Source organism: Brassica rapa, chromosome A03 (assembly GCF_000309985.2).
Source record: "Brassica rapa cultivar Chiifu-401-42 chromosome A03, CAAS_Brap_v3.01, whole genome shotgun sequence".
Classification (NCBI taxonomy): Eukaryota; Viridiplantae; Streptophyta; class Magnoliopsida; order Brassicales; family Brassicaceae; genus Brassica; species Brassica rapa.
This window is the reverse complement of record NC_024797.2, coordinates 2,905,801-2,918,583: the sequence shown is the minus strand read 5'-3', so window position 1 is coordinate 2,918,583 and position 12,783 is coordinate 2,905,801. Positions and strand designations below refer to the sequence as shown.

Here is a 12,783-nt window from a genome sequence, read left to right as displayed (position 1 = left end):
AAGAAAAAAAATTATTAAGACAAATCATTTCACTACAATTTGGTCAATAGTGAAAGAAACATTAAGAAAAAATATTTCAACTTTTAAAAAAATTAGATACTTCAGTTGTGGTGAATACTTAGTTATAAGATGCTCACATCAAGGTGCACATGTATATTTATGTAAAAAGTATATAAAAATAGTTGAAAAATATATAAAGATATTGTTAATTAATATTAAATGACATTTTTGTTTAGAATAATACATGAAAGATAAAATTAAAATTTATTTAAAATAAAAAGACCTTGACATTGGTCATTTTTTCATCAAAAGAAAATAAAATTACATTCGTAAATAGGGGTGGACACATATCAAGTATCTGGATATTTGGAAGCATTTTTGTCGATTCTTAGCCACCTAGATATTCGGTGATTCGGATATCCGAAATGTTTTAGAATTTTAAAGAATATTCCATTTGATTCGTAAATAAAATAAAATTTTAAAAATAATTTAATAATAACATTTTATTACAAAAATAAAACATTATATAACCTTTTAATTCTAGTACCTAATATAATAAATTTATATTGTAAAACTGATATAAAGTATAATATATATAACATATATATATACTACATATATAAATAAAATTACATTCGTAAATAGGGGTGGACACATATCAAGTATCTGGATATTTGGAAGCATTTTTGTCGATTCGATTTTTAGCCACCTAGATATTCGGTGACTCGGATATCCGAAATGTTTTAGAATTTTAAAGAATATTCGATTTGATTCGTAAATAAAATAAAATTTTAAAAATAATTTAATAATAACATTTTATTACAAAAATAAAACATTATATAACCTTTTAATTCTAGTACCTAATATAATAAATTTATATTGTAAAACTGATATAAAGTATAATATATATAACATATATATATATAATTCTTTTCATATATGTATATATATGCATATAACATATCGAATTAGATATATGTTCCTAAAAATATTGGTATTAGTGATTTGCTTCTTTTTTGGATATTGTATTTTAGTATTTGATTTGTTTCGTAGAGTTTCAAATATCAAGATTTTTTGGTTCAAATCAAAACGGATAACAAATCGAATCAAAATTTATGAATATTTTGCTCAATTTTATCCGTAAACAATAAAAATAATATATATAGTTTAGCTTTTGATTCGTTATCTATTTTTATTCGAACCAAAAAATCCAGAGTTTTATTGGAACTATGTATGTGAGTTTTATATTAAAAAAAATCACAAAGTACATAGTGTGAACACATTTATGATTATAGTGTGAACGCGTTAGCATATTTATTATCAAATTATTGTAAAGCTTCCACGTGTCTATTATAATGTGAATGCATTTATTACAATGCTTCTCTTTTAATATATAAGAGATTAGTGATGCCCTGATTATGGGATTTTTTTTTTCTGTTGTTTTTCAAATAATTTTGAAACAAAGGAATCAAACAAAAAATCCACTGCGTAAGTTGTGGATATTTGGTGAGAGTCGTGTTCTCGTGAGACCATCCACTCTCCTTTTGGTCTACTGAGACGTTGAACTGTACAGTAGTTACCTACTTCACCTGTAAATATTCCGAAAGAACATAACATTTTTTTTTGTAATTTATAACCAACGACATCCCTATATTTATTATGTTGAATTTGTAGCACTACAAACTTCTTGAACAAAAGAGTCAAAAGTGTTTGTTGTAAAAAGAGAGAGAGCGAGAAAGAGAGAGTCAAAAGTGCTAAAAACATAGAGATTTTGATGAAAATGTAGAGATTTTGATGTTGTTATCTCGCTACAATGAGAAGAAAAGATAAAAGAAATAAACAAAAAGTGAGTCATGTGGTAGGAGGGGCGTGAAGGAGGGTGATGCTCCCTGATTATAGGGGAGAAAGAGTGTCATGTCATCACATGGGAGGTTAAAACTTGTTTTTGTTTGCAACAAAATTAACTTCAAAAGTATTTAAAACATAAATAGTCCCACCTTTGTGTGCTCATCAACAAACATTATTCATTAATGTCCAATTCATCACACCATCTCCTTGTTTTCTAGATATATAGCATGCATCTACTCATCATCATCATCATCTTTCATTCACATCGTTGGCATATCATCACCATCACCATGCGTTTAGATATCTACCAAATTCACATCTTAGAAAACTTTCGAAGTAAATGGGTTCGGTGTCGTGTCTAAATTTCATCGAAGGATACACTATCTATGGAGCTATACACACACGTGATAGAGTTTGGACTAAGAATAGCCCCTCCCTACTCCCTAGTGGTTAGGCTATAGATGTTGTACGGTCATCTCAAATGACCTAGGTGAAGTCATTGTTTTTATTTACCCATATCTATAAGTGATTCACAAAATCTTCTTGGTTTTACGCATCATCGATCGAATATATAATTTGATTCTTTCCCTACATATAAGACAAGCTTTACGCTAGTAATAATATATCAAAATCAAGTGATGATATCTCAAAGCTCTTTGTTTCATTGGTTGTAAACGGAAATCAAGTCCCACTGTAAATATTTTTTTTCTGTGCTTATAACAGATTTCAATTGAGATTCTAATTTACAAAAATATGAAATTTATTCCTGTTTCTGGATATTGTGGTAGTTTCACGTTTAGAGTTTAGTCCTTGAAATTACTGATACGTTCTCATATTTTTAGTCCTTGAAATTACTGATACGTTCTCACGTTTAGAGTAATTCAACTAATTTTTTTCGCTCTTTAGCAAAAAAAAAATCTCAAGTATGGTTCTGAGTTCTGACTATCGTTATTTTAGTTATTTTGTTTTTGATATACGACAAATCGTTTAATATAGTTTAATAATACACATATATACATCACAATCTGATAAATTGCAAATCACGTGTATTGTATCCAAGTCCCCAATTCTAAACCACTGCTCTCTCTTATGCGCTTGTCTTCGCATATCGAACATCCCTATTTAAGTTTTATGTACTCTCTCTCTCTCTCTCTCCTCTCTCCTCTCTCTCTCTCTCTCTCTCTCTCTCTCTCTCTCTCTCTCTCTCCTCTCTCTCTCTCTCTCTCTCTCTCTCTTCTCTCTCTCTCTCTCTCTCTCTCTCTCTCTCTCTCTCTCTCTCTCTCTCTCTCTCTCTCTCTCTCTCTCTCTCTTCTCTCTCTCTCTCTCTCTCTCTCTCTCTCTCTCTCTCTCTCTCTCTCTCTCTCTCTCTCTCCTCTCTCTCTCTCTCTCTCTCTCTCTCTCTCTCTCTCTCTCTCTCTCTCTCTCTCTCTCCTCTCTCTCTCTCTCTCTCTCTCTCTCTCTCTCTCTCTCTCTCTCTCTCTCTCTCTCTCTCTCTCTCTCTCTCTCTCTCTCTCTCTCTCTCTCTCTCTCTCTCTCTCTCTCTCTCTCTCTCTCTCTCTCTCTCTCTCTCTCTCTCTCTCTCTCTCTCTCTCTTCTCTCTCTCTCTCTCTTGATGTGGTCCTCGCCCTCTATATAACACCATTATTTCTTCTTCTTTTTCTCCCTTTCTGTCGACAAACACAAGCAATTCTACTTATTCCTAACCCCAGCGAGAGAGTGTTTTCTTAGATACATATACATGCAAATTCTTTTAAGTTAAACCAACCATATAAAAATGTCGTCTGGCAGAAGGTCGAGACAAGCAAGCTCATCATCAAGGATTAACGATGATCAGATCACTGAACTTATTTCAAAGCTCCGACAATCTATTCCAGAGATTCGCCAGAACCGTCGTTCCAACACGGTAAAATCTTCTTATACAATAATTACTATATATAGTATATACATCTATATTCGTAAGTTTGAACTTTATATATTATAAAATTTACTTACGTATGTTCTTAAACTCGCGTATACAACCAGTTTGAACAATGCATTATAGTCTTATAGTAATTGCATCTAGGAGATTGCAATATGGAGTTTCTTAAAGACTTTTGACCTTCTACCGAACTTAATTTGAGGAGAGGGGAACATATTTCCCCTAACTTCAGCATTAAGCTAATTATAATTAATTATTTTATTTATAATATTGATTAATTACATTGAATGTGAGACGACTATTTTACTTCACGGACTATCAATTTCTCAATACATTTATGTACATCACCGACTTATTCTTTTCATATTATATATTTAGATATCTTAGTTTCTATAACAAGAAAAGGACGAACTTTAGAAGGAACTGTACAGGCCGCTTCTATAAATGGAAACATCTTTTTCTTTTGGTCCACGTCACTACGTATATTTACCCTCAATGTTAAAAATGTGTTGTTTTGTTTGAATTTGAGAAGTTATGAGCATTATCTTAAGCTTTATTGTTTATAACAATGCATCATATATGTCTATATGCTATAGCAAATTAGCAATATTGATCTCGATCTTGTTTTACATTAAGACACACTATTACCTCATATTCAGACTTGTTTTGGACATATATAATTTGAGTTCTGACTTTTTTTTTTTTTTGAAACTAATTTGAGTTCTGACTATAAAATGTTAATTATTTGAAATATATAGGTATCAGCGTCGAAGGTGTTACAAGAGACTTGCAATTACATAAGAAACTTGAACAAAGAAGCCGATGATCTCAGTGATCGATTGTCTCAGCTTCTGGAGACCATTGATCCTAATAGCCCACAAGCAGCCGTTATTAGGAGTTTGATTAATGAATAGCTAAGATATATGTACTTTATATATCATTTTACAATATCGTTGCGAGGTCTATCCATCAGGGTTTCTGCTTAATTATCTGTTATATGTTTTATATATTAGTTACAAGTCTAGCTAGCTAGGGTTCTTATTGGACCCTATTCTGGTTTTAAATCATGCATGCAACTTAAGCTTTATAAATATATAATATGATGTGAGACTTGTGAGTTCATTTGTAAATCATATTTATATACAGATGAATATATAATGGACAAATGGGAACAAAACATGACGTACAATTTCGGTAAATTACACTTAAAAAGGGGGATAAATTACACTATATATTTTTTATAACTACTATACCGTTTATAATAGCAAAAATATTCATATATTGAAGTAGAATTTGATATCTTATATTTTTTAAAAAAGTAAAGAAATTCTCTAAACATCAGTTCAAACATAAGCACTATACACTAATACACACATAATTTATTTCAGTTGATAACACATAGCAAAAAAAAAGATTTTTTGATGACAAAAGAAAACACATATATAGCAAAAAACAAATCTGCCCTATGGCAGGCTTTTTCAGCCAGAATAGTTGCGCAAATGATGTATCGGTAGAATTTATCTTTTTCGGGTTTCAATTCATTTGTGTAATTATTTACAGTCAAGATGTGTATGCTCCTCAGCCAAAAGTAAGATGTGCGACTCTTTGGTTGAAATGTCAAGTGGCAGGATCACACGAATCTTGCTTATTAATGCTGCAATAAGGACACAAAATAACGCGAAATTAGTAAATTAAAAAGTATTGTATTACATTTTTTTGGTGTGTAATATTATTGTATTACATATTTACAAATAACTTAAATCAAATCTTAAGGAGTTTGTCTTTTGTGAACAGATGTGAAATTTGAATGACATTAATAATTAATTTTGTCGGATAACTGGGATCATGAGCCTCAAATTTTGCATAAATTAGCGTAGTAATTAAGTTACTTTCGCACATGCTATGGAGTGTATAAACAACAAACCAAGTATATGAATTTTACCAAAAAAAAAACAAGTATATGAATACGATTATATATATATATACTACTGCTTTCTAATTTGTTGCGTACCGATGTTTAACGAATTTGCGGACTTCGATCTCTTCCATTTATGGTATTTTTAATTGTAACTATACTACAAATTTTGTAGGTTATTATTATTTCTTTAAATCACCAAATTCTAAAGTTATGGGACACAACTGTTAAGTGGTTAAATCGGTTGAAACTGGATATTGTTTTGTAGCTTAACAACTAACGAGACTACACGAAAAATAGTTTTAACTAACCTAATAAGTCAAAGGTTCATGAAAAGTAATTCACTAAAGTAGAGTTTTGTTTAATCGAGTAACACAAATTTCGATGTAAGCACAGTTCCTCATTCGTAAGCTCAAATTTAGTAGCTTTCCAACCAATAGTCAACTAACAAAACCTGAAATGATTTGTCTACTGTTCGCAACGACTAATATCGATGATCTTTATTTTAATACACCTTACTCGTATCTTTATAGAGGTCCCTATATATAGTTGCAAATATGGTTTGTTTTTTTCTGCAAGGAAAATGAATGTGATAGTTTTGCAATTGTGACTGGTATACGAATCAAAATTATAAACTTCAACAGAAAAGTTGGTGGTGCCTAGGTACCCTATATGGTTACTTACAGCTGAAACCTGCATTAAAAATAATTTAAAATTAATATGTATGAATATTTGATTTATAATCTCTGATTAAAAAGTTGAGATATGCTCATATTTAATTTATAATGGCAACTACATCCTTAAAACCATTTCTATACCACATATATATTCATTTCTAAAAAAATTCTAAATTTTTTATATAACTAAGTTTACTCTAATGTTCATTTTTACGATAGAGTTCTTAATTCTATTTTAGGGAAAATATTGAAAATGTATTTTACTTTTTAATAAGTTTTTTCTATTTTTAAAATATAGAATAATGCTATTCCGTCTCTAGATATAGATGTTTAATAACATTTCTCTACTTTTTTTTTTTTTTTTTTTTGACAGCAAACATTTACAGACTCATGTAGACTCTGTAAACCAAGGTGGTAAATCTGCATCCATGTGCACGACGAAAGACGATTGTTGCCGAGCACTACGTGCCAAGCTATCCGCCCTTTTGTTCTCCGTCCTAGGAACATGAACGATTTCTGAGCTGACAAAACTTTGTCGCAGAAGCTTGATATCTTCCAGGTAGCTTTCAAATGCTGGCCATTCCTCTGGTTCCGAAACCATCTTCACCAGTTGAGAACAATCCGTTGCAAACGTAACCTGAAACTGCCTTAAATTTCGCATACATTCCATTGCCCAAATTAATGCCTCCATCTCCGAATGAAGAGGTGAGAGGGATGCCCTTACATTTCGTGCCCCCAATAAGCTATCAAACCCTGGTAGCGTACTAAGCCATCCTTGTCCTGAAAATAGATCTTTATCTTTCCAAGAACCGTCTGTGAAGCACCATCTTCCTAGGGTCCCTAAATCGGGCCTTACCTGTACTTCTTGTACCAACCTATGATTATTAATAACCTGTGCCTCAGCCCACAGTGTTGATTCAACTTCTGCCAGTCGCAGCGTGTCTCTTGGATCAGTGTCAAGGTTACTGAACACTTTGTTGTTCCGTCCCTTCCAAATATACCATAATATCCATGCAAACTGATGATTCTCCATTCTTGGATTAATTCTCCAAAATAGATGGTCCATATTAGCAAAAAGAGAGCCAATTGGGAAGATGTTTGGATTTGATGGAATCTTGGATAATGCCCACACTTGACGTGCTGGAGGACATTCAAAAAACACATGGTTTATTGATTCCTCCGGATCTCCGCACCTGGCACAGCAGGTGTCTCCTTGTATCCCTCGTGCTTTTAGATTTTTCGTTACCGCTATACAGCCAGACAACAACTGCCATAAAAAGTGCTTTAGCTTCGGAGGGCACCTCACCTTCCAACAAAATGCTTTGAGGATATCCACATTAGGACCATAAAAATCAGGTGGTCTCTCCTTGTCAGGATAAATCCTTTCTACCTGATACCCTGATTGTACCGTATATTTTCCATTCTTGGTGAAATGCCATCCATTCCTATCTGTCAACTGATTTCTACTCAACGGTATACTCTCAATTATTTTTGCATCTTGTGGATCCACCAAGTTTCTAATTGCCTGTACATTCCATGTGCGGGATTCCGGATTAATGAGAGAATCCACTGTGAGGTCCGGGTAATTATTATGAAGGTTTTTGTTAGCTGGTCTCGGGCGAGTGGATGAGAGCCAAGGATCATTCCATACTGAAATAGATGACCCTGTTCCAACCCTTTTAATTAGTCCTTTACAAACCAGAGATCTAGCAGAAATAATACTCCTCCAGCCATATGACGGGGAATATGAGCGAATCGGTTCCAGGGGTGAAGAATTCCTGTAATACCGTCCCTTGAAAACTCGAGAAAAAAGAGAATTTGGCTTCTCGATCAGCCGCCACAACTGCTTCCCAAGCATTGCCGTATTAAAATCAGTCAAATCCTTAAAACCCAACCCACCACTGTCTTTATGGGCACACACTTTATCCCATGATTTCCAATGCATACCTCTTGTACTGCCTCCTGGACTCCACCAAAATTGGGCAACTGCACCTGTGAGCTTCTTCACTGTAACTTTCGGCAACCGGTACACAGACATCACATGGTTTGGCAAAGCCGTAATCACTGATTTAATAATCACCTCCTTTCCACCCTTGGTAAAAAATCGAAAGGTCCATCCATTAACCCTACTATTCAGCCGTTCTTGTACGAAGCCAAACACTTGTACCTTAGAACCTCCTAGACTTTCGGGCAGGCCTAAATAAGATCCCATTCCACCTAAATTCTGAATTCCCAAAATATCCCTTAATTCTTGACGACTATCTTCATCAATCTTATGTCCAAATTGAATTGAGGATTTCTGGAAATTAATCTGTAGATGAACTATATTATATAACATGCATACAATAAAAAATAAGAGTATTTCAAATGGTTCAATATATTTTTCAAAATAAAACAATTTTATAATGGAGTTAAGTTATATTTCAATAGTATTTTATTTTAGAGCGAAAATAAAGTAATGACCAAAAAATAAATGAATTACTAGATAAACAGTTTTCGGGACATGTTTTGTCAAACCGCCCATAAAAATTATTTGTTTAAAAAATAAACCTATTTTTATTCTATTATAAAGTGAATAAAAAGTTTGATTTGAGATGCTTTAAACTTAGGGCATGCATATTGGTGTTTTTGTAAGTGAGTTTCTATCTAGAAAAACTAATAAAAAAAAACAGTAGAAGAGATAGAGAGCAAAAGAACAAATACGCTTCTTCGCAGAAGAGCTCCATAATAATCGAAAGAGACTAGAAAGCAATCTGACTGTCTCTCATCCACTGTAAGTCCTTTTAACTTTTCTAATTTAATTATTGATCTAACTTATTAATAAAATAATATGAGAAATTCAGTTTTGAGTGATTTACCACTAAAGATGTTCTTACATTTATAATAAGGTTTCTCATCTAAAAAAAATATATAAATAGGTGAGATGCTCCATTATGAAACATATTTAAGACACTGGAAAAAAACAAAATACTTATATACGATTGAATTAATTGTTTTAAAACAAATCTATACGTAACTGATGAGCACCCGTCATAAAATAGTGAATGTTGCCATACCCTACATTTTTATTGTGACTACCGACACAATTGTTCTCACCGTTGGTCAAAGGAAACATCTAAATCTCTCTTTTGTTTTCTTTCTGCGATTTAGAAAATACAGTAAATAATAGCAAAAGTAGAAAAGTGAAAAGGAAAAAGAAAAGAGAAAGGGGAGATGAAAAGACTTTACATCACGGTTAAGGTCGTTATCACTGTTTAACGGTATTGTCCTTTCCCGCGTTGTTTGACTTTTCAAAACCTAATTTGTTTTCATAGTTTTTTTTTTGAAACACTATTTGTTTTCATAGTTATATAACAAAATTAATTACGATAGCTTGGATTAGTAAGTAGCAATTACCAAGCTTTCAATGAAACGTAATATTATCTCCTATTTGTTTCGTCATTATTAAAATTGAAATACTTTTTGAAACGAAACGTTTGAAAACATAAATAAAAATATAAATGACAATTGTTTGAAAACATAAATAGTAGTAGAAAAAATAAAGTAAAATATTTTTTTAATAATTTCATTAATATATTACATTAAATTTATTTCCATATTTCACTTAGTTTAATAATTTTATTAATTATATTACTTTAACAATACATCACATCATTATTTATATTACCCTAATAATAATAATAGTTTATATTTTTATTTATTAGTTAATCAAAATTAATAAAATCAAAAATGTAAAATAAATGGATTTTGCATATAGTTAAACGTTTGGTTTAGTTGTTTTACCATAACTTTTTTTAGTGTCAAACAGTGAAAAATTACGTAAGCAAAAATATAATTCAAAAACATGTTTAATGAATAAAATAATAATTTAAATCAAAATAATAAAAATGTATTATTTCCTCTTAATTTTTTACTAAATAAAAAACTCTTTTTATTTCACTTGATTTAGCCAAACACATAGAAATAATTATTTTTATTAGTTTATAAAATTAGTTAGACATGAATATTGGCTATCCATTTAGGTACGAATTATTTTTTGGGATCATTTTTTTTTTAAATTAGGCACTGCTTTAATATTATAAATTTATGTGTGGGTTTTGAGTTGGATCCTACTGAGCCTGGATGAATTCAGTTCTGATGTATAGAAACCTAAAAATATCTAAATAATAAATGTACTTGAAACGAGTTCGGATATTTGTACCAAAAATAACCATATTACCGGATTCGGTCCATGTCTTTTGAATATAATTAGTTATATTACGACTCATCTAAAATATATAACACGAATTATGATATACAAATATAAATCTATACTAATAAAAGGGACCTTTTGAGGCTCCATAGAGAGTCCACATCAGCGGTAAAAACTTCTCCCAAAAAATGACACGTGGCATAAAATATAGTTTTATATTTTAATATTACTAATTTTCAAAAATTATAAATAACATGTAAACATACAGCATAAAAAATAGAAAAACTACATTAAACATATATAAGATTACCATTTTTCACTTAAAAAAAGACGGCTTATCTTCATAATGTAACATTACCGTTTTATAAAAAAAAACATTATATATAATTTCAAAAATAATAAATATATGTAAACATACAACATAAAAAATAAAAATACTACATTAAACATATGTAAGATTACCATTTTACATTTTTATTTTAAAAAAATAATATGTAAACATTAAACATATGTAAGATTACCATCTTTCACTAAAAAAAGACGGCTTATCTGCATAATGTAACATTACTATTTTGTAAAAAAAAACATTATATATAATTTCGAAAATAATAAATAATATGTAAACATACATCCTAAAAAATGGAAATACTACATTAAACATATGTATGATTACCATTTTACATTTAAAAATAAAAATAATATGTAAACATACAACATGAAAAAAATGGAAAAACTACATTAAACATATGTAAAATTACTATTTTTCACTAAAAAAAAACAGTTTATCTCCATAATGTAACATTACCATTTTATAAAAAAAAACATAAATATAACTATTTGACTATTTGTCCAAGTTCTTCTATAAAACATTGCCGTTTTACATTAAAAATGAAAAAATACATTAAGATTTAAACATCTATCTTAAAATATAAAATATAGATATTAATAAAATATAAAGTATAAGAAAGAGAAATACATAATATATAGAAAAATAAATAATAAGTAAATATTATAAATATACGAATTATATATACAATAATAAGTAAATGCACAATTTTAAAAAAATGGAAAGAGTACACTAAATATTAAACATCTATCTTAAAATGTAAAATATAGATATTAAGTAAATAGAAAGTATAAGAAAAAGAAATACACAACTTAAAAACAATGGAAAAAATTATATTAAGATTTAAACATCTATCTTAAAATATAAAATATAGATATTACGCAAATAGAAAGTATAACAAAAGGAAATACACAATTTAAAAAAATAGAAAAAGTACATTAGTATTTAAACATCTATCTTAAAATGTAAATCTATCTTAAAATATAAAATTATTAGTAAATATAAAGTATAAGAAATAGAAATACACAATATAAATAAAAATAAATAATAAGTAAATATATAATATAAGTAAATACCCAATTTAAAAAATGGAAAATTACATTAAGATTTAAAAATATATCTTAAAATTTAAAATATAGATTCTATACTAATAAAAGATACCTTTTGAGGCTCCATAGAGAGTCCACATCAGCAAAAAAACTTCTCCCAAAAAATGACACGTGGCATAAAATATAGTTTTATATTTTAATATTACTAATTTTCAAAAATTATAAATAACATGTAAACATACAGCATAAAAAATAGAAAAACTACATTAAACATATATAAGATTACCATTTTTCACTTAAAAAAAGACGGCTTATCTTCATAATGTAACATTACCGTTTTATAAAAAAAAAACAAAAAACATTATATATAATTTCAAAAATACTAAATATATGTAAACATACAACATAAAAAATGGAAATACTACATTAAACATATGTAAGATTACCATTTTACATTTTTATTTTAAAAAAATAATATGTAAACATTAAACATATGTAAGATTACCATCTTTCACTAAAAAAAGACGGCTTATCTCCATAATGTAACATTACTATTTTGTAAAAAAAAACATTATATATAATTTCGAAAATAATAAATAATATGTAAACATACATCATAAAAAATGGAAATACTACATTAAACATATGTATGATTACCATTTTACATTTAAAAATAAAAATAATATGTAAACATACAACATGAAAAAAATGGAAAAACTACATTAAACATATGTAAAATTACTATTTTTCAGACCCGCTTCGGTTGATAAAATATAAATAGACTCAAATGTATTCTTACAAATTTATTCATGGGAATTGAATTGCTTTTCATAGACTC

At 29.4% G+C, this 12,783-nt stretch overlaps 1 protein-coding gene across 1 annotated transcript; it reads left to right on the top strand.

Annotated features, from left to right (window-relative positions):
• Window positions 1-3,465: 3,465 nt before the first annotated feature.
• LOC103856118 (transcription factor PRE2) lies at window positions 3,466-4,896 on the top strand. Its single transcript, XM_009133197.3, has 2 exons — window positions 3,466-3,751; window positions 4,525-4,896. Exons 1-2 carry the CDS (start codon window positions 3,623-3,625, stop codon window positions 4,678-4,680), a joined length of 285 nt encoding a protein of 94 aa, XP_009131445.1. The 5' UTR covers window positions 3,466-3,622; the 3' UTR covers window positions 4,681-4,896.
• Window positions 4,897-12,783: the final 7,887 nt, after the last annotated feature.